Source organism: Pempheris klunzingeri, chromosome 4, assembly GCF_042242105.1.
Source record: "Pempheris klunzingeri isolate RE-2024b chromosome 4, fPemKlu1.hap1, whole genome shotgun sequence".
NCBI classification, from domain to species: Eukaryota; Metazoa; Chordata; class Actinopteri; order Acropomatiformes; family Pempheridae; genus Pempheris; species Pempheris klunzingeri.
In genome coordinates this window covers 28,943,833-28,964,145 of record NC_092015.1, presented here as the reverse complement: position 1 = coordinate 28,964,145, position 20,313 = coordinate 28,943,833, and the positions used below count along the sequence as shown (strand labels likewise).

At 45.4% G+C, this 20,313-nt stretch overlaps 1 protein-coding gene across 1 annotated transcript in view; it reads left to right on the top strand.

Annotated features, from left to right (window-relative positions):
- The first annotated feature begins 430 nt into the window (after positions 1–430).
- Positions 431–20,313, top strand: part of usp32 (ubiquitin specific peptidase 32) — a 53,788-nt gene continuing 33,905 nt past the window's right edge. Inside the window, exons 1-2 of the mRNA XM_070828936.1 lie at positions 431–596; positions 16,759–16,886. Coding sequence (XP_070685037.1) covers positions 539–596; positions 16,759–16,886 — 186 coding nt within the window. The 5' untranslated portion in view covers positions 431–538. The remainder of the gene's footprint in view (positions 597–16,758; positions 16,887–20,313) is intronic.

The following is a 20,313-nucleotide window of genomic DNA, read 5'->3' as shown; positions in this document are numbered from 1 at the left end:
CTATGTGCATCTGAATTAAACTGCACCTGAATTAATTCAAATATTACATCCTGGAAACTCGACAGTGCCGCAGGCTGTGGTTTATTTGCCGCTGGAGGTCGCTCGCTGTGTTGGCTGTAGAGTTAAGCCAAGCGTCGTGCCGCGGAGCGGCCACACGGGGGCGCTGCAGGCGCTTCCCCGCAGCCACTCTCCGCTAACTCTCACTCACACTAGCTGACAGCGAGCTATGACTGCGCATAATAAGTCCCAGCACTTTATTTAAACTGTGCAAGAACAGAGGGAGGCCCCCCGATGAAGCCGCGTGAAATAAGACGTTTGTGCGGGCCTGTGTTTACCAGCGCTGGAAGGATCCGATCAACTGACCTGTGGAGTCAGATCATGTGACAGAATGGAGGCGTCACTGAAAACATTCACCCGTTCACCACACACACACACCGCCAGGCACCCGTCTCACAATACACGGATAAGGACACAAACACGTCGGATCAACTCAGTTTGCGACGTTCATTTCCTCACATGGCCATGAAATGAGGGGAGCATGGGGGCCAAAGAGTCGAGGATAGGATTCCTGTCGTATGACGAGGCCGTCAAGAGAGGTAAGCCGAAAAGCAACGGGCTAAATCCACCTCGCTTGCGCTAGCTTAGCTAACTGTCAGCGTTCAGGCTAGCCCGGTACGCCCGGACCACCCGCTAAAATCTAGCGGTTTAAGTGGCTTTGGTTACGGGACAGGGTGGGCACCTGCCAGAAAATACCACACGGCCTCTACGGGACCGTTGGGGTACATTATCCCGTTCGGCGTAGAAAAATGCCGGAAAAGCCTCACGGTTTTTAATTACATGCCAAGTTTAACAAGAGCTAAGCCTGTATTTTCCGCAGTCGCCTTCCCCCTCAAAATACACTGCGCCGGATGCAGGAGGAAGCGTTTCGCTGTTTTTAAAGCTGTGATAAATTGCAGCCAAGCGCCGTTGTGTGTACTCTGTCCATCCCGAATTCAGTAATTATTCCCAGCAACGTGGGAATGGCACTGTTTGGTATTTTAGGATGCATGTGGATTCGTGTATAAGCAAGGTCACGTATAATTGACAGATTTCTGGACTGTGTCTGGCGTGACGTTCTCTCACGAAAGCGTTGCCTGTGTTGCTGTTGTTGGCTAACAAGGAGGGCTGGGCTGGCTGCCTGCCTCAGTATTTGCCCAAACAGTGGTGCGGACAGCCTTGAATGTGTGATAACTTTTTGGCTGACAGCACAGTGTGCCACATAGCTTAGCTGTTATCACCGTGGCTGCTAGCTAACGCCGAGTAACGTTATCGTCTGCGCTGCTGCTAGCTTACTCGTCTGCTAGCCAGACAGTTTGTTGGTTAGCTGGGCTGTTAGCTGTGAGAGAAATGCCTCCAGACTGTTTGTTTTAGCCCTCGTCTGGAGGATTTCAAGCCCAGCCATGTGATGGGGGCTAATCGTCAGGCTGCTTCAGCTAAACTGTGCACACGACTTAGCTAGCTGTGTAGTCAGTCAGTCAGTCAGTCATCTGGCTGAACAACAAGCAGATGTGCCACACGTTGGACATGTTTTAAGACCGTCTTTGGTTGATCATCATGTGGTAAACACGGAGCAGGCTCTCCTCGGCCTGCTCGCACACAACCTGCATCAGTCACTTACTGCAGCCAAAGGTGTCTCCTACTAGGAAAGCACCATGCAGTCCGACCAGGCTCTGTGCAGCAGCACATCTAGATTAAAGCTGTGCTGTGGATGGATGCGGAGTGTTGGTGCAATTATGTAAGATGTGGGTGAGCATTTATCAGGAAGCACACAGGAGATGGTATCCCTGATGGCCTCCTTGTTGCACTTCACTCCCCCGGCTGCCAGCAGCTGAACTTTGTCAGTCTGGTGTCCAGGCTGTCATATGTTCATGTCAGGTCTGCACCTGGATGGATGTCACACTGCCCCGTCCTTTACATTCATAGTTAGCTAACATCTAGTCAAGGTCTTCTACTCAAGTGTGAGATCTTTTCAGCCTGCATTCTGCACTATTATTCTCAACAATCCTTGACCTAGTGTCACTTCTGTTGCCCACGTAGCCTCTTTTCAATATCAGCTCTGCGCATGCTGGTTTGGACATTCCTCAGGCTGCCATTCCCACTCTGATGCTCACATGTGACCACACACACACACACACACACACACACACTCACACACTCAGGCGGGGGAATTATCCAGCCGTCCAGCCTTATCTGACTGGTCACATGGCAGCCCTCCTAATTCCCACAGCAGACTCAACCGCAGCAATTACGGGGTCAGTTTTCACTTGAGCTCGCCCTGGTCGGACACCAGTAGGATAATGGTGAGGGAGCATCCTGCTGGCTTTGATATGCTCCTGTAGTGGACCCAGGATCAGTCAGACGTCCCTCAGGCCTCATGCTGCAGGGCTGATTGTGTGTTTGGTAACGTAGGGGAGGCATTCATGTCCACTGTAGACTCAAAATAGACCCACATATTTGTGTCTTCTTGGATGAAAATATTCCCATAATAGAATAAACTTGGGTCAGGGCCACATCCATTTTAAATGGATAAGAATGTTAGAAATAAAAGCGATGCACACTTTTATCATTTTTCCCCTCATTTTTATTGTGAATATCTCTATTTTTATATTTCATATTAAGTGTCTTAATCATGCAGCAATAAACCAAGGCACATTCCTTGTTATGTGAAAACGTACTGGGCATGTTCTCCAGTGGTTCTAAAAACATCTCTGAATTTGACCAGCCTCTGTGGGCCTACGTGGACTTTCAGCGGTGGTGTGTCCCTGCCATGACGAAGAGGAGTGAAGCCACTAATTAGAGATTCAACAGATAAACAGGCTCTAACGAGGTGGACCATCACAGGATCCAAAGTCCAGATTTTCAGAGCTGGAAGTCCTCCTCCTTTTTCCCAGAGAGTGTTTTAAATGGCAGGACGATTGAACATTTACCCGAGTAAGAAACTCTCCCAGTTGATCATCGGTATGCACAATAAGCATGTGTGATTACATTCATCTGATAAAGGCTGCAAACATACTTGAAGGGAAAAGCCACCTGGAGTCCAAATATTGAATCATGACCACAAGGCTAATGGGTGTGTAGCGTCAGAGGTCAAACTCGTTAATCCAAGTCAGCATCTCAGATAAGGGCAGGCTCAGATTTTGGATCCGTTGTGCTGTGTGAGTGTTTGTTCATGACCGAATGGCCAAAACATCTTCATGCAGTGTATCTGAATGTACATGTTGTTATATATTATTATTATTATTAGTGGTATTATTATTATTATTATTATTACAAGACTCTGGACTCACCTGGTGATTGTGATTCTGATGTCATATCCCCGGTCAGCTGGTCTTGCTCACTGTGCTCCTCAGCGCAGAGATTTAATAGGAAAAACTGGGCTGAAGCATTTCTAACCTGTTGGTATTGTGAAATTATCCAGATGGCTGGTGTGATTCTGTGTTGAGTAACATCAGGGTTAATGTTTAAAGTGGTCTCCTTTTTTAAATGGCAGTTTATGGTAGAGAGAGGATACATCCAGAGGTAACAGCTGACTGCTTGTTCCTGCATCAGATAATAACTGTTAATGTTCAATTAGCAGAACCCTCCCTGCCCCCGCCACAGGTGTCAACACACCTTGACGCTAACTGTTGTAAGCACATTGCATTATTTTGTAACACCTGGATGGCAGTGGCACCCCCTGCACCCCCCAGGCTCATTTGAACATAGTAGTCCTGGTTAAAGTGTCACTCGATGGGCAGCTCTGTGAGACCAGTTTTTCATTATAGCCCCTGTTAAGTTGTGTGGAGCTGGATAAATCAAACACAGCCTGAATATGTTGACCTTTTCTTTGAGAGGCAGCCCCCACCTGAGCAGTGTATCTGTGTTTGTGAAGGCAGGGCTGGGGAGGACGAATAAACAGGCTGTGTACAGTGTGTTCATGTGCGTTCCCTATGAGTCAGGCTCTGGTTCCTACGGAGTCCCTGGGACACCTTCAGGAGACGTTTGAATGTTTGTGGTCGACCAGCACGTAGGTCAGTAATGTGACAACGACCGCGGTCATCACACTGACTGCCCTGACACACAGCCTGCCGCCTGAGAGCTGCACAGCCTTGGATTTCTGGCCGTCGTCAGCCGGCCTTATCAGCCGAGGTGATAAACCGCTGCTTTGCATTCTTCCCTGGTTCGTGGCTGTGGATGTGTCTGCTGCTGCCACCAGGCTTCCAGGAGGATGTTTGCTGTGGAAACACAGACAGGCTGTCATTTAGACAGCTGTAAATTTGGTATTTTGCTGTATCACAAGAGGATATTTTTAGGTTGGCTGTAGATAGCCGGGCTGTCAAGGATACAGTTTAACACTACCTGCAGCCCCCACATACAGAACATTTGCATGTGACATTTGACTGAAATATTGAAAAAGTGGGTACAAACATGATGGTTCACATTCGTAGCGTTACAATACACACGTGTGAGTGAGTGAGTGTGAGTGTGTGTGTGCTTTTCTAGACGACCAGAGTGTTTGTTTTTCTTCAATCATTGATGATCAGTTTAACATTTAATCGTCAGTCTCCCTAATCTGAGTTACTAAATCATTTTGGTCCTGCAACTGGTACAGATCAATTAGTCACGGGTTCGGTTTAGGGTTCTTAAGCCTTTAGTATTGGCACAGATGCAAGGGTGTGTGTGTGGGTGTGTGTGTGTGTGTGTGTGTGTTGTCTCCTCTCCTTTGCTCTCTGTAGAGCAGAGCAGTGCAGTAATCTCTGCAGGATGGTGTGGCCCCATTGAAAATGTATAACACACCAATGTTGTAAGTGGCTGCATTACATCAGCTGTCTGAGTGTTATAAAGCACTATAATGCCATCTGAAGTCCTCTGTACATGCTATGACAAGATCCAGTCCAAGCAAGTACTCTGTGTAAGCAGTCCCATTCAGACGAGGTGATGTGCTTGACAATTGAATAACTTTGCATTCAAATCAAAAGGAACTATAACAACGTTCCTTTATCAGTTTTAATCCTTGTTTTAACCTAAATAATTCAGTTTATCTGGTAGGTGGTCACAGTCCTGAGAATGGTAACTCTAACCCTCGCAACACGAAGCTGTGGCCCGACGTTGAGCTGAGTTTATTTTAACTGCTGCTCATGTATTAAAACAGAGGCCTGTGAAAGGCTGTGCTACACAGAGGCGATTATGGTATAATTATGAGGATTTGAAGGATCAGTTCAGATATTGTTGTGTTCCTCTCTCCCGTCTCCTTAAACAGCAGCCTCATGCTGAATGTTTGGTGTCATGCCCGCAGGTGAAATGAGCTTTTTAAGAGCAGCCCTCCCTGTTTGTTTCTGCGGGCGGTTCTGCTGACAGTTCACCATGACTGAAAGGTCAGGGCGGGGGTCACGTGACTTCAGTATTTTCTTGCTGCTCCAGACGCCTGCGTGCTCCCTGCCGCGGTGGTTCTTCTCCTGCTGCGAGCAGCAGCAGCAGGCCGGCCAGGCCCACATTATTTCATAGGACAGCAAACATTGAGTCACAGCAGGCTGCTGATTTGCTGCCATGATAATTTAGTAAGGTGGTCTAACACCGAAGAACCTGCTGTGAATGTGTGTGTGCTTGAAATCCTGGTGAGCGTGTGCAGTGTAGAGAAAAGCTAAGGATGCAGAGCTAACTATTAAGGATGCACTAACTATTGTATGCTTGTCTGAAGACTGTGTGTGTGTGTGTGTGTGTAAAGTGTGTTGGGGCAGTAACAGAACTCGCAGCCATTGTTCACCCTGCAGTGAATGGTGACCATTGCAGTTAATGCAGCCCAGTGTCCAAGAATACACCCGTTGCATCATCACAGCGTCAACAATACCCAAAGTGTTCTCCAGCATGTGGACGGCTTTGTTCTCCGTCCCCATTTGTCCATCTAATCGTAACAGTTTTGCTATTATCTGGTAGCACAACTTTGTCATCTCGCTGCCTCAGTAGTATAATAGAAGACTTCTCACTAATTCAGACATTTTCTTTATTTACTGGCGTCAGCAGCAGAGCCATGATATGTTGCTGTCTAACAAGAGTCAGGCTCACGTGTGTGAGGAGGCACGAGAGCCAGCAGACACAGGAGATGAATGTAATGGATTTAAACTTGTCCCACTGATGATAAACTAATATCATCATATCATAATATATATATGTAATGACGATTGATTAATGGTTTAGTCTAGGTTATGCCCGTCATAAGTTCTAAATTCGACATCTTCAAATGACAGTTTGTACGAGCATCTGGTGTGGGTCAGTGGTTTGCAGTATGAGGGCTAGTGGTAAACCTGGGGGGCTGTGAGGTGATGAAGACCATAGGGAACCATAATCAAACATTTTCTACACAAAATGCCTGTTCATTTTTTCAGTTCTTCCTTTAGTTTGTTGCTCTTGTGAATGACACAAAGAGAAAGGCCTTTCTTGGTTGAACAGGTCGCACAAGCACTACCTGAATCTCCGTCTGGGCTCCACAACGCTGCTCAAACGTCCTGAGTATAGAATGGATGTTAAGGTGGACTTCCTCTCGTTGTGCTGCTGCTCCCTGCTGAAAATCTTAAGAGCGCAGACACAACATTTAGGAGCACCGTTTAAGTCACAAACATGCACCACGACACGACGACACGACTGTTTTCATGAAACAATGAGCCGTTTTATTTAGTATTGTTTTCCAGTAGCTGAATAATGTCAGTTAGCAAATGTGACCTTTTCTGATACCAGAGGATGAAATACAGCAGCCCCCAATAAAACTGTCTGGAAACATTGTACAGCCTTTGGGTTGATTTATGGCTTATACACAGAGTCAAGTGTTGACAACAGGGGAGTTATTATATAGTCACGGTCTGGAGCTCTGTCATCATCAGGAAAAATGTTAGTTTTTCCCTCCTGCCTTTCCCCTTATGAAGAAAACATCAAGTAATAGTTTGAACACTGATTTCATATTGATAATAATCTGCAGTGTAGACCCAGCCTGCCTGCTGGCCGTCATCTCTTTGTACAGATTTCATAACAGGAGTTAAATGGTAGTGAGCAGTGAGCTGTGACCAGGCTGGCTGGTGCGGCGTCCAAAGGAGCTTCCCTGATGGACGTCCCACGCTGGCTGAAGTGTCAGCAGACTGTGAGTTAACCACCACGTCACTGTGAAGACTGAGTGAACACAGGATTCACCGGAGTGACACTGCCGTCTAGATAACGAGCGCCCCCACCTCGCCACCCGGCTCCTCGTTACTTATGATACCTGCACAGGATCAGATGTGTGATCGGAGAGCTGCCGTGGCGATGTGATGTGGATAAAGTAAAGTCGGCCTGCTCATCATCCTCATATCAGCTGATACTAACACATGCTGTGCTTCACTGCTCAGTTGGAGGTGTGTAATAATAATAATGATGATGATGAACTTTATTTATATAGCACTTTTCTTAACAGCACAACAAAGTGTGTTACTAAACACAACAAGGCCAGAGAAGGCGGTGAAATGAGAGTAAAAACAACTGATAGATCAAATAGGAACAGTGTAAATAAGAACATATCAAACATTACCAAACGCTTTCATAGAGAGAGAAGTTTTAAGATGAGAAGCCGGAGATGTAGTGTTTGCAGAGGCCTGACCCCCCCTTTTTTTGTCGCTCACTGTGTTCATCATTGATAAATGCTGGGAGAGGTCTGTCAGTGTGGAAGCTGCACAGTCTCTCTCTACGAGTCTGGAACTTTCCCACAGGCCCAATCAAAAGGACTGAAATCAGACAAAGCAACCAGGGTGAGATAAAGTGAACTACAGGAGGGAATCTCACCGGGGGCTGAATGTGGAGCCAGAGAGCTGATTTGTGCAGTGCGCTGATGGTAGAAGGTGGAATATATTAGTATGCCCTAATATCGCTCCATCGCTCTAATGGAGTTTCACTGGTGTGAGCTCTGCAGGAGAAATGCACCATTTTTCAGAAACATTGTACGGCTCCTCTAACACAGTTGTGAATAGGAAACTGCACGTCAGGATCACAAACATCTGAGAGAAGTGTTTTGCTTGGAAATAATAAAGAAATAGATCGTCCATCTATCCAATACACCGGTCATCCTTCAGGGTCATGGGGGGGGACACATTGACAACTATTCACGCACACATTCACACCTGCGGGCAATTTACCCCTACTGGTCACCAGTTAACCTTCATGTCTGTGGACTGTGGGAGGAAGCATGGGGAGAACATGCTAACTCCACACAGAAAGGTTCATGGCTGCCCAAAAATTGATCAGCTAATTAATTAATTGAATAATTCCAGCTGTAATACTCCTCAGTGTGAGGGATGAAAACCAGAACAAAACACAGGCATCATATTGGCACCAATATAAAAAAAAAGCCAAACCAAACTAGTCCTAATTGTACTCTAAACGGTGAAAACAGGCTAATCCACACTCTGCGCTGGGGTTTAGGAATGATCAGTGTGTTGTGGGTCTATGGGGGACGAGGCTCATCCTGCCGACAGTATAACCGTAGAGAGGAGGAGGAAGGAGAAACAGGCTGCTGATGTGGCTCTGCTGTGTCTCCACACAACATTTTATGCGTGTTGTCTTGTAAAAGCAGTCAGCTCCTTCCTTACATGACACACAAGGGTGCTGTATTCTCTGTAGCTGGAGCTTTGAGCCCTCCGCTGATCCACGTGTGTGATTGGCTGCCTGCGGCGTCGCTAAAGCCTGTGATTCAGCACTTTGACATTAATCGGTTCTGCACCGCGATTGGACGGCTTATGCCACCCGCTCATACATGTGTTCAGCCCTGAATACATATTTGGTATGGTCTTAGCGACCCCCTGCTGTGAGGAGGTGAGCTGCTGCTCACTGTGACACCACGGGCGGCCTTTGAAAATGTACCATGTTGCTGTTTTTCCAGCAAGTTTCCCTGTTTGTTGAGAGTGTCTGGAGATGAGCTTTTGTGTTGTTGTACCACTGTGTGTGTGTGTGTGTGTGTGTGTGTGTGTGTGTGTGTGTGTGTGTCTCCTGGCTGTGTGCACATCCCTGTTTGTTTGTGAGCAGGATATCCATCTACGTCGCCAGTTAGCACAAAGCCTCCAGGGACGGTGCCGGGTTGTGAGGCAAGTTTGGCCTCCAAAGAAAAGCCTGGAAGGGTCGTATTGATCATCTGTTTTCGTGCTGTGTGTGTGGGGGGGGGGAGTCAGCTCGAAGTCAGCTGGCTCAGTCTTTAGCCTTCAGGCTTTAAGGGCCCAAACACACAGACTTCCACAAAGACTGGGCTGTAACAACTTCATAAGCATCAAGTTTGGGAATCACCTCTTATCAAACGTCCGTGTTGTCGATGTCTCCACAGTGTTGCATGATGGGAGATCCCCTTTGACGGTGAATTTGCTTTTCAGTCAGAAAAGTGTGAGTGGGTCAGGATTATTACTGATACACAGCGGTGCGTCTGGGCTCCAAATGTCTTGGTTTTTCTTGGGGCCTTCTGCTGTGCACCCTAAGGTGAGAGTGGACAGCTTTAAACTGTGATGTGTCACAGTGTGGTCATCTGATACTCCCTCATCCACACAGATTTGGATGCTTTACTGATGACCGGTGAGTTCTGATATTCTCGTTTGGCTGCTGCTCAGAGGGAACTTTGTCTGTTCCTGCCCTTTCACTGGTCAGTCTGGTTAAACTGTTGTGTTGTTCTCTGGGCACAAAACATTACTTTTTTGTGAACTCTCTGTAAAGAGGACTTTCTGCAACCTAAAAGCATGACATTCAGAAATATGGAGTGATCCTCCTCCAGCCACCTGACTGTACCCAGCCGAGCTTTGGTGGTAGCTTCTGTGAATGAATGGGACACCGTCGTGGAATAAGATGTCCAGTTCTCTAAACACATCCACGGGCAGGTTTGGGCGTCTGTGATTGCACTCTGACCCCCTCCTCAAAAGGCATTATGTGTTGTGACCACACTGGACAGCAGCTTGATGCTCGATTGTAAAATTAAGAGAAAAGTAGTTTGGACAGACCTAAGACAAACTTTCTTCATAGCCAGGAAACAAATACTGAACTTCAAATGCAGCTTTAAACCAACAGCGGTGTTTTAAACACATGGTTCACTTACACAATTATGCAAAAATAGACAAAGCTAAAATGTATTTTGATTCAAAGAAGCTCTCTTTGTTGGCTGCAGCTCTCCGTCACCAGTGTGGGTATCATTAGAGTAGACTGCTGGTCTTTGTTTAGCGGAGGCTTTTTTCACAGTTGCTACACCTGGAGCTCAGTGTGTTGGAATAAACAGAGACTGGGCACAGACGGGCCTTTATATAAGTGATAACTTCCATTCAGAAACGCCTTATTCCACCCTGGCTCCTGCCTTGAGGATTATCTCAGGTCATCTTGAGATAATACACTGTTATTTTTGTGTTGAGTTATTTTCTCCTCACTTCTCCACTTATCAGAAGGAGCAAGAAAAACTCTGCAACGACAAACTGATACCAGAAAAGCAGGGGACATCAGCAGTGGTGCTCTTTTCAGGTTTCAGGGTGGACTTTTTAAACCAGTCCCTTCCCCTTAGTACGGAGCTGGCCTTGACTTTTCTAATCTGTTTTATGAGTGTTATTTTTTCTTCTTCCATTTTTCTTCTTCCATCTTCAGATGCAACAATGGTCCTCTGTAACCGTGTTCCCCCTCTGTAGCCGTGTGAGCATTGCATAATCCACTTCCTATGTATGCAAGGGTTAAATAAGCACATTACTTTTCTCACCCGTCTTCATAGAGGCCAAAGCAGAAGTATGTAGGGGTTGAGTTTGAGAACGAAAGTTCACTCTGTTTCTGGTACTGGGACTCACTGCTTTGTATCTGCACTCTCTAACATTTCTCAACAAATACAAAATCATGTTGCCAAGAGTCAGACGAGAAGCTCTTTACCACTCTCATGCTTGCACATTAAATCTGATGCTACATCCAGCAAATGGTTAGCTTAGCATAAAGACTGGAAACAGGACAAACATCTAGCCTGGCTGCTATCCAAAGGAAGTAAAACCTGCTTACCAGCATTGCTAAAGCTCACAGAGTAACAGCTGACGTGTCATTTGTCTCATCTGTACAAAAACTAAAGTCAAAATCCCACTTGATTATCAGGTCATGTGTGGGGCTGTTTTCTTTGCTGGGAGCAATGACTTCCTTGTTGTCCAAGTCTTGTTGACACTGTGTGGTTGCCTGGCAACCACCAGGAACTGTAGGACTCCAGGAAATCACTGAAGTAGTCCTGCGCAGACTCCCATAAAACCACGACTTTGCATTATTACACCTCAGTACTTCTGCTTCCTGGAAATGTGCGTATTAAGCGTTGTACTGTTCCTTTAATGCAGTCCAGCCCTTGCTGATCGTCGCTGTCAGGAGAAAAGCCTGAATAGATGTTACACCCACGTTCAGTCTGCACCTGACCCTCAGTCGCTGCCTCTCCTGGTCCAGTCTCATAAACCTCCTCAGCACATTTAATAAACCGAGGGAATCAGGAGAACGTATCTAAAGCTGTATCGTGGAAACGAGTTAGAAGAAGGTGCAGTGAATCCCTGAACAACAGCAAATCCCTTCATTTTCACAGCTCCATTTACTGGAACTCCCTGAAGACCCACCAGGTCCCCATCAGCCCCCAGCTGCATTAAGTCTGTCAGACAGCAGCGTCGTGGTGTCGCTGTAGGAAGCAGTTTCCTTTAATTTAGGGCAAATCATTTGCATCTTTGGATCGCTGTTTGTATCAGAGGCAGTGATGGTGAGGAAGTGTTCGGAGGAGAGAAAAGAGTTAACTGGATTAAACACAGTTTGTGTTTTTTAGTATTTAGGTGGAGCTTTGAGGGCCTTGGTTTGCCTGTTTAGAGTCGGCTGACAGAGTGAAGCCGTCTCTGCCAGAAGAAGAGCTCACACAGCTGAACTGGTTTGGAGGTCAGTGGTTACTGTGGAGAGAAAAAAGGTCACCAGGACGACCAGGATATACTTTTTAAAAGGTCTGAATTAGAGAGGCACAGTGTGTGTTTGTGTGTGTGTAGCTTTAGCTCAGAGTTGCTGCTCACCAGGCTTTGTGCTGTTAGCTCACTAAACAACAGTCTGTGGTGGTAAACACATTTGAAAGTGACGTCTCTCCTCTCGTTCCTCAGCTCAGTGGCTGTTTGCTTCGGCTGGTAACTCTCCACAGTCTGTCGCTGAGCCACAGCTCGAATTTTAGCTGTGAAAGACCTGTACATAGGTGTTCAACACACTGCCAATGTTTGGACTGGGATTGGTTATCTCTACCTGCCTGTCCATTGTTGTTCCATGCATGCTCTGATGAAGCTCTGATAGACCGAAAGCGTGCAGTGTGCAGAAACGTTTTTCACCAAATTTGCAGTCTTGATGCTTCTGGCACCTTAGCACAGATTCAGCCAGGTGAAGCAGTGGTTATCCTGCATTAGCTATACTTTCTCGGCTTCAGCCCTGTGGAAGACTCAACACAATGAGCTAATGGGCAGAGTGTGTGCAGGTAGGCAGGTTTATCACAGACCTGTAACGGCCACAGACACTGGACTTTTTCTTTGTTTTTCTGTCAAAGCATTTGATTTATTGATTATTGGTGTCGGGATGTTAAGAGTATTCTACTGAAAATAACAAGCTGCCTTTTAAAGCTAGCATTGCAGAGAGACAAGTATTTCAGTGCAGGTACGTGTACACACCTGATGCTTTTTCTCTCAGTAGCCTGGAGCTGCATTTTGCTGCTCTCCTTGCCTTTAAAGTCAAATTATGTGGACTTTGTTTTACAGGCCTTTTTCACAGCAAAGGCTTCTTTTGTGTTTGAGAATAATGAAGACTTGATGGCAACCCTTGAAAACAATGTAATGGCAATACTTCAACTACTACAACAAATGAGACTACAAATAGAACTCAGTAGTTTGTACTCCAAAACTCTTATTAAACTGTGTGCATGTGTAGCAGCAGCAGTCAGGCTTGGACCTGAGGCCACATAGACTGTACTGCCCTCCACAGGCTGCTGTCCACAGGGTTTCTAACCAGATGCAGCTGACCTAAGCATGGTGTAAACACCTCTCAAAATAAAAGCCCATTGCATCTTTCCCACAGTAAGTTGCAGCGGGCACAGCGCCCCCTCCAGTGGTCCTGATTAATTGATAAGTTAATCACCGCTGCCACTTTGATCAAACAAGAGTCTAGATATTTATAATGCGCAATGTTGGCAGGACCGTTTAAATGCATCAGATCCTCTCATGCTGCTGTCTTCAGCAGCTGAGCCCCCACTCAGTTTGCACCATGATCTCCTGGAGTCAGAGGCTCCATGGTGTTCTCCACACGGTGGGAACAGCACAGTAACGTACACCTTGATGTGTCATCGTGCTGTGGAAACACTTCACGGCAGGTTAGAGTGGGTCAGATTAGAAATGTGACCCGCTCGTTGATGGAGAGTTGTGGTTGCTTGGATGAAATTAGAGACAGAAGAAAAGTGATGATGATGGTAATGAGCCCAACCTCGCAGCAGGCGTCATATTACTGCAGCGATGTGATGTGCTACCCTTTCCAGCGTAAAGAGAAGTCATACCTATTGTACTCAGGACTGTGTTCCCTCTAATAGTGACCAGGGTCTTACTTTACCTCCCCTGCAGGCCTTTATCTGGAGCAGGCCTTTTTGTCCAATTCCCTCTGTTTGATAAGTACATTTGGTCAGATTTGAGTATGAAGCCTCCCTATTTCCTGATTTTCCCTGTTGAAGCCTTGTTACTGCATTATGCTGCTGATACTTCAGAATACAGTTTGGCCAGGACTTGAACACACAGACACCCCAAGCTCCTCAGCATGTTTTTGGTGACATGACATCTTTCTACCACACTCCATGTGTTTTGTATTAATCTGTGTGAAATGAACAAACACTGCAGGTAATGACACTTAAAATGATTAATGGAGAGCAGCAAAGTGGTGAAAACAGCATTTTTTTTTTTGGAAATTGTTTTCTCCCCTGCGTGTAGAAAGCTGCAGCAAAGCTGAAATGTGTGTTGCTCTGGTGTGTAGCTTGGATGTGGTCTACGCATTTTATCACAAACCTTCCCTCCATTTGCTGTAACACACAGTCCCCATCACACGGTACACGTGGCTAACACTCCGTGACTTCAGCGCGTGCCCATCTCAGTTATCTGATTCCATCTTTATCCATCTTTTTTTTACAGTCACACATCTAATGTCAATACTAATGTTGGTTTTTTTGACTGTCATTTAATCCATGCAATGCTTAACAAATTTGCCTAAGCCCAAATTTAAGTCCTAAAATTTCTTGTTTTGTCCCAAATCCCAGATGTAGAGCAGCTTAGTCGCATTTGTAATCGGCAAATCTTTTTAGATAATGGATTAGTTAGACTATCAATGTGGAAAACTGTTGTTTTTGTTAATGTTTGGTCAGTTGGTCGGGGCACTGGTGTCCCCACATGTCCACCGGGGGTCCAGCTCTGTCTGGAAAGCTCCATCAGCGTTTGATCTGGACGCAGTGACAATATAGGTGTGTGTGTGTTTCATTGCAGCAGCAGAGCAAGCAAGGTAATTGTTGCTGGGACTCCATCCGTTATCACACACACACACACACACACACACACACACAGCGTTGTGTTCTGCCAGAGTGCAGCAGAGGACAATAGGATATGTGCTCTGTGAAGCGCAGTGTGGCTGATGCTGCTGATTGTTACACCTCTGTACTTGACTACAAGTCATCACATGAGGAGACCCTGAACATGTGTGGGTGTGGGTGTGGGTGTGGGTGTGTTTAACCAGTTTTATAGCTGTTGTCGCCGGGGGCACAACAGCACTGAAGTGTTGGACATTTTCTAATTTCTAAAACTGTGCCTTACGACGTATACATGAGGACATTGCATTTGACATAGTTTTGATGAATTAAAGGGACAGTATAACATTTTGTGCAGTCCACTTGTTTGCTGTCTTATCCAAAATCAAAAGACAAATGTGAGTTTGGTCTCTGTGAGGCCGGTACAGGCAACACGTTCAGCCTAGCTCACAGTTATGGAGTAGTAGTGATGTGGTATACTGTCTGCAGAGGGTGTTTCATTTTGAGAATTGCTCTATGCCCTTCCTGTGTCTGCTCTGTGAGGCGTGACCATAGATGTATCTATAATAAAAATGTATAATCTGACCATGCATACAGGACCTCTGCTTCATGAAAAAAATAATTCAACAAGCCACTTTTTTCATTATTTTCTACTGGCCCACTCTGTAAAATATTAAAATGGAGCGTATCTTGTACCCCGAGTAATTTATTAATGTGCCTTACTTAAGCAGGTTTCTAAAATGGCAATTTTCACTTTTGACTTATTCTACTGTGACTTGAGTTCAGATTTCAGAAGAGAATCTGCGGCGACTGGCTTCAAAAACTGCAGCCGCCTTGATCTTGTGAGGTTATCGCTGCTCACATTTGCATAACAGCAGAGGAGGTCGGGATGGGGTCGGACGGAAATCTAACCCGGGCTGATGTGTTGTGACCGTCCATTATCTGTCATTACTGCCTGTTGATTGTAGACATATCAGCTGCGTGTCAGCTCTGTGGGTGAGAAATGAAATTCTGGTGACATGTTGATCACTTAACTGCGGCGTGGGCACACGAAAACCTGGTCTCACTCACACGTTACTGAGCTGTCACTGCAGCAGTGCCGAGGTGTTGATGACTTTGAAATTGTCCAGCACAAGGTGGTTCGTGGTAAACCCCCAGCTGACTGGCTCAGAGGGGGACTTTTGTGTGTGTGTGTGTGTGTTTCTTTCCCACATCATAACTTTGGGGTCTTTTTTTCTCGGGGAATGTTGAGGCTTCTGCTTCTGACAATCCCTCGTACAATGAAGGTGAAAAGAATGAACAAAGCATAGAAAATGACAAAAATTAAACAGATTTTTTTAAATGCAGAAACAAAGCATCAAGTTTGCATATTCCACCTACAGGACTGCATCATTTTCTACACAGGAAATGTATGCATTTAGGAAAATACATCCTCAGTACTTGCATACATTATCTTTTGCACATCCCTGCCATTATCTTTCCACTCTCCTGCCCTCTGGACGACAGCATAGGAGCTGCAGGGCACGTACGGCCAGATTTCTGATCCAGTAGTCAAACAAACGAATAAAGGCAAAAATGGTGAATAAACTCCTGGTGCCTGTCATTCAATGTTCATGTCCGCTAAACTGTACATTTTCATCCCTTGAATTTAATAGGTTCAGCAATATAATCATGATATTTTCAACACCTTGTTGTCTCATCCCAGGGTATCAAATACCGCTGCTTTGTTTCCCCCGTTCTCACACCACCACATAATTCCTTCATCCCAGGCGGTTGTCATTCCCAGGTCATAGCAAAGCATTGTGACAGCAATAAACCAAGGATGATAGTTTGGCTTAGAACAAGAACGTGATTCATGAAAGTCAATAGATAAGTAAAATAAATCCTCTAATACAAGCCTGCTTCAAATGAATGCCCGGTGCTCTCTGTGTTCAAGGTGAATAAAAGCCCCGGCCAATAATTGAGGAAATGTGTATGTCAGTTATCATCTGAAGCTGCTGCCATTCCTGCACTGACATGTTTTTGCATTAATTATTCGTTTTACACCGCGTGGCTTTAGATACGTCATGCCTATATATTTTTTTTTTCTATGTAGCTTTGTAGTGCACACTGAATGTGCTGTACATGTACAATAAAAGTGTTTTGGTGTCTATAATCACTTCTGTTTTTCTGTACTGTTCTAGTCACGGATGTGGAACTGAAGCGGCTGAAAGATGCCTTCAAGAGAACCAGCGGCCTCACCTATTACATGACCCAGCAGTGCTTCTACAGGGAAGTCCTGGGAGATGGAGTTCCCCACAAAGTCGCAGAGGTGAGCCACAGTTGTGTCACAGATCATGTGCAGCTGAACGGGATTGGTCCTCTGCAGTGATGGGTGCAGTGAAAGGCCGTTCAGGTAGCCACCGAAACAGGATATCTGACAAAGTAAAAACAAGAGTTTTCGTGCTAGTTACTAGCCCTCGACTTTGAACAAATTGGAGAAGACCTAGGTGGGTGTGTTGAGTGTTGTGGGATCAATATTGGCCTGGATAGCATTACAGCTCGTGGCTCGTATCGGAGGGTAAAGTGACACGGTGATAACTGGACGTTTTGCCCTGAGCTCTCCTGTGTCGTCCTCCCTTAATTAACTGTCACACATCCAGGGAGGGGATGGAGCACAGGCAGGTACTGTAGGTGAACCCTGGATACGCTGACAAGAATTGATAATACTTCTTTTTTTAACTGCAGTCCTCCTCTCTTAGTCTTACCCAGCACAAGGTCCAGCTCTGCACACCAAGAGAGGACTGACAGGACTCCTAAAAAGCCATCAAGCTTCCTCAGTGTTAGGCATTATCCATTTAAATATCATCATGACATCAAAGGATCAATCTGTAAACCAACGGGCCTTCTGTTATGGAGAGAGGCTGTAACAATAGGCCATCTAGTTAGGGCCACAAAATGTATTCATCAAAGTTAGTACTTGTATCATAGTACATGCTGTTACTGTGGAAATACCAACAGGAGAAACCGTCTGCTGCTTTGAAAACATCATATGACGATGAAGTGATGAAGTTCATAGTTTAAGCAGTTGTCGGTCACTTATCAAGTAATTAAATGACAGTTAGTCATACGGTGAATCACACCTCAGACTGTCCCACCTGATTCTGAGTGTTCACTTCACTCTTCACAGCTGATCTACTTGGCTTTGGCTTTTGAGGTTGAGATTCAGATTCAAAAATGTTCTGGAGGAGAACAGATTGTTTGAGCTGCGTGATTTAGTCATTTGGAAAGTGAGTCCTACAGTGACTGCACATACTACTGTACTCTGTCTGTCTGTCTGTCTGACTGCATATACTACTGTACTCTGTCTGTCTGTCTGTCTGACTGCACATACTACTGTACTCTGTCTGTCTGACTGTCTGACTGCATATACTACTGTACTCTGTCTGTCTGTCTGACTGTCTGTCTGCACATACTACTGTACTCTGTCTGTCTGACTGTCTGTCTGCACATACTACTGTACTCTGTCTGTCTGTCTGTCTGTCTGTCTGACTGTCTGTCTGCACATACTACTGTACTCTGTCTGTCTGTCTGACTGTCTGTCTGCACATACTACTGTACTCTGTCTGTCTGTCTGACTGTCTGTCTGCACATACTACTATACTCTGTCTGTCTGTCTGACTGTCTGTCTGCACATACTACTGTACTCTGTCTGTCTGTCTGACTGTCTGTCTGCACATACTACTGTACTCTGTCTGTCTGTCTGACTGTCTGACTGACTGACTGCACACACTACTAGTTTTGTTGTAAACATCAGGGGCTAAGATTCTGATCTGTTCATTAAGTAAATATAACTATTGGATCAGTTCTGTCATTGGCAGACACCCCTTATCTTACTGTGGTCAGGGGGAATCCTTGATTCTGATTGGCTGCTGCATGTCGATTAAAAAGTGATATAGGGCACCTACTCAGCAGTTCCAGTGAAACGGTCTGTTCACTGATCTAAATTAATGTGCTCGTAACCATAGCAACAAGGATGCTGTCAGAGCCTCTGTTAACAATTTAATGAGCACAATAACAAGCTAACTTATTTCCAGCAGTGTCTTCCTTCAGGTCCTCTGAACACCACAGGACGTAGACTGTAACACACAGGCTGCAGGAAGTAGTCTGATCCCCTGTGAACCCACTGAGACTTTATATCACATCATCACTCTCTCCTCAGTTCACACATTAATGATCGCCGCTCACAGGATCGATCGGTGTGGAAAATCAGCAACGATCCTGTAGGGTGAAGGCGGCATAAGCCGTCATCTCTCTGTGACGTTACACATGGTTCATCAGTAGTTGGTGAAAATCTTTATCGATTTGGGGACAGGAACGTGGCTAGTTAGCTAGCCAGTCTTGTTGTTAAACTTGCTGTGAAATTATTCTACTGTTTGTCAACTGTAGTCAGTGTTATTAACACGAATCTTGCTTGCATAACGTTAGCTTTGTAGCTAACAGCTGAGCCAAAGGGATCTAGGAGCTGAGGGGACTACAAATGTCCCCTTTCAACAAGTTCTATCTAAGGCTGGTCCTATTTACTGGAGGAGGGAATAATGTTTCCTTCTCGTTGGGCATTTTCTCTGACTTGAGGAGTGGGGACATCCCCAGTCAGCAGATGACCTCTGCTCTGCCCCTTTCCCCCCTGTAGATTAATGTTGTATTTCATTAAAGAGTAAGAATGTCTTCTGACTTGTGTGGAGGCTGGTGGAGTTCAGGAAGGGCGGTGTTGACCTGTTGTGATTCGCTGCACATGTACCGAAGCAGTCTGTTGGTTACTTCTGATAAAAAAACACTGACGACAGCAGAACACACGAGTTCACACCAACCAGGGCCTCGTACAGCACTCAGTTCCTTTTTATACTAATAACACACACCCTGTCTTCAGAGTGTGTGTGTGTGTGTTTGAGAGAATAGGTGAGTGAAAGCGATTTTCCCCTTAAGATAGAAGTGTGCTCTATAAAAGCAGTCCATTTACCTTTTATCATTCATTGACAACTAGAGCACATATTTTCTCCCTCCTTTCTCTCAGCATCTCTGCTTCTTCCCCTTGTCACCATGGCAGCGGTTACTGCGGTGACGGCGGTCCAGATCTAAGGTTACTGCTCGTCTCTTCAAACAGAAACATGCCTGCTGCACATCCTGACAGTTCAAAGACAGCCTGAGCCCATTCAGTCAGTCAAGACACAGTCGTGTTCTTGCTAATGTGCAGAAATCTCACCAACGCTTTGTCCGTCCACGTCCGTCTTTTGATTATTTGTTGGCGTCCTGGTGATGGTTTACAGATTTGAGCAAGCATAATGCTTTTCATGTATGGGGTGAAAATAGAACTTGTGTTTTAAACAGGAGGCTGCTTAGTCTGTGCCGCGCTGCCATTAGCAGTGTTTCAAATGCTAGTTGGGATTTACAGATTTTTCTTTGTAGTCTGCACACAGGGCCACGTTTTTATGCTTGTTTACGGTTATTTGTTGCCTGAATTGACAGTAAGTCAGTTGCAAACACCACAAAATGATGTAATAATACATTTGCAAACAGTAACCGTGTCCATAAGTAGCTTCTGTTCAACAACAGCTAGTGGGATTTTTTTACTAAATAACATTATAAAGCAAGCAGCCTTTTACAGTGAGCTTTCAACAACAAGACAACATTAAAAATGCAGAAGAAAGACATTATAAACTCTTTCTAAAAGACTTTATAAGAGGACATGTGAATACAAT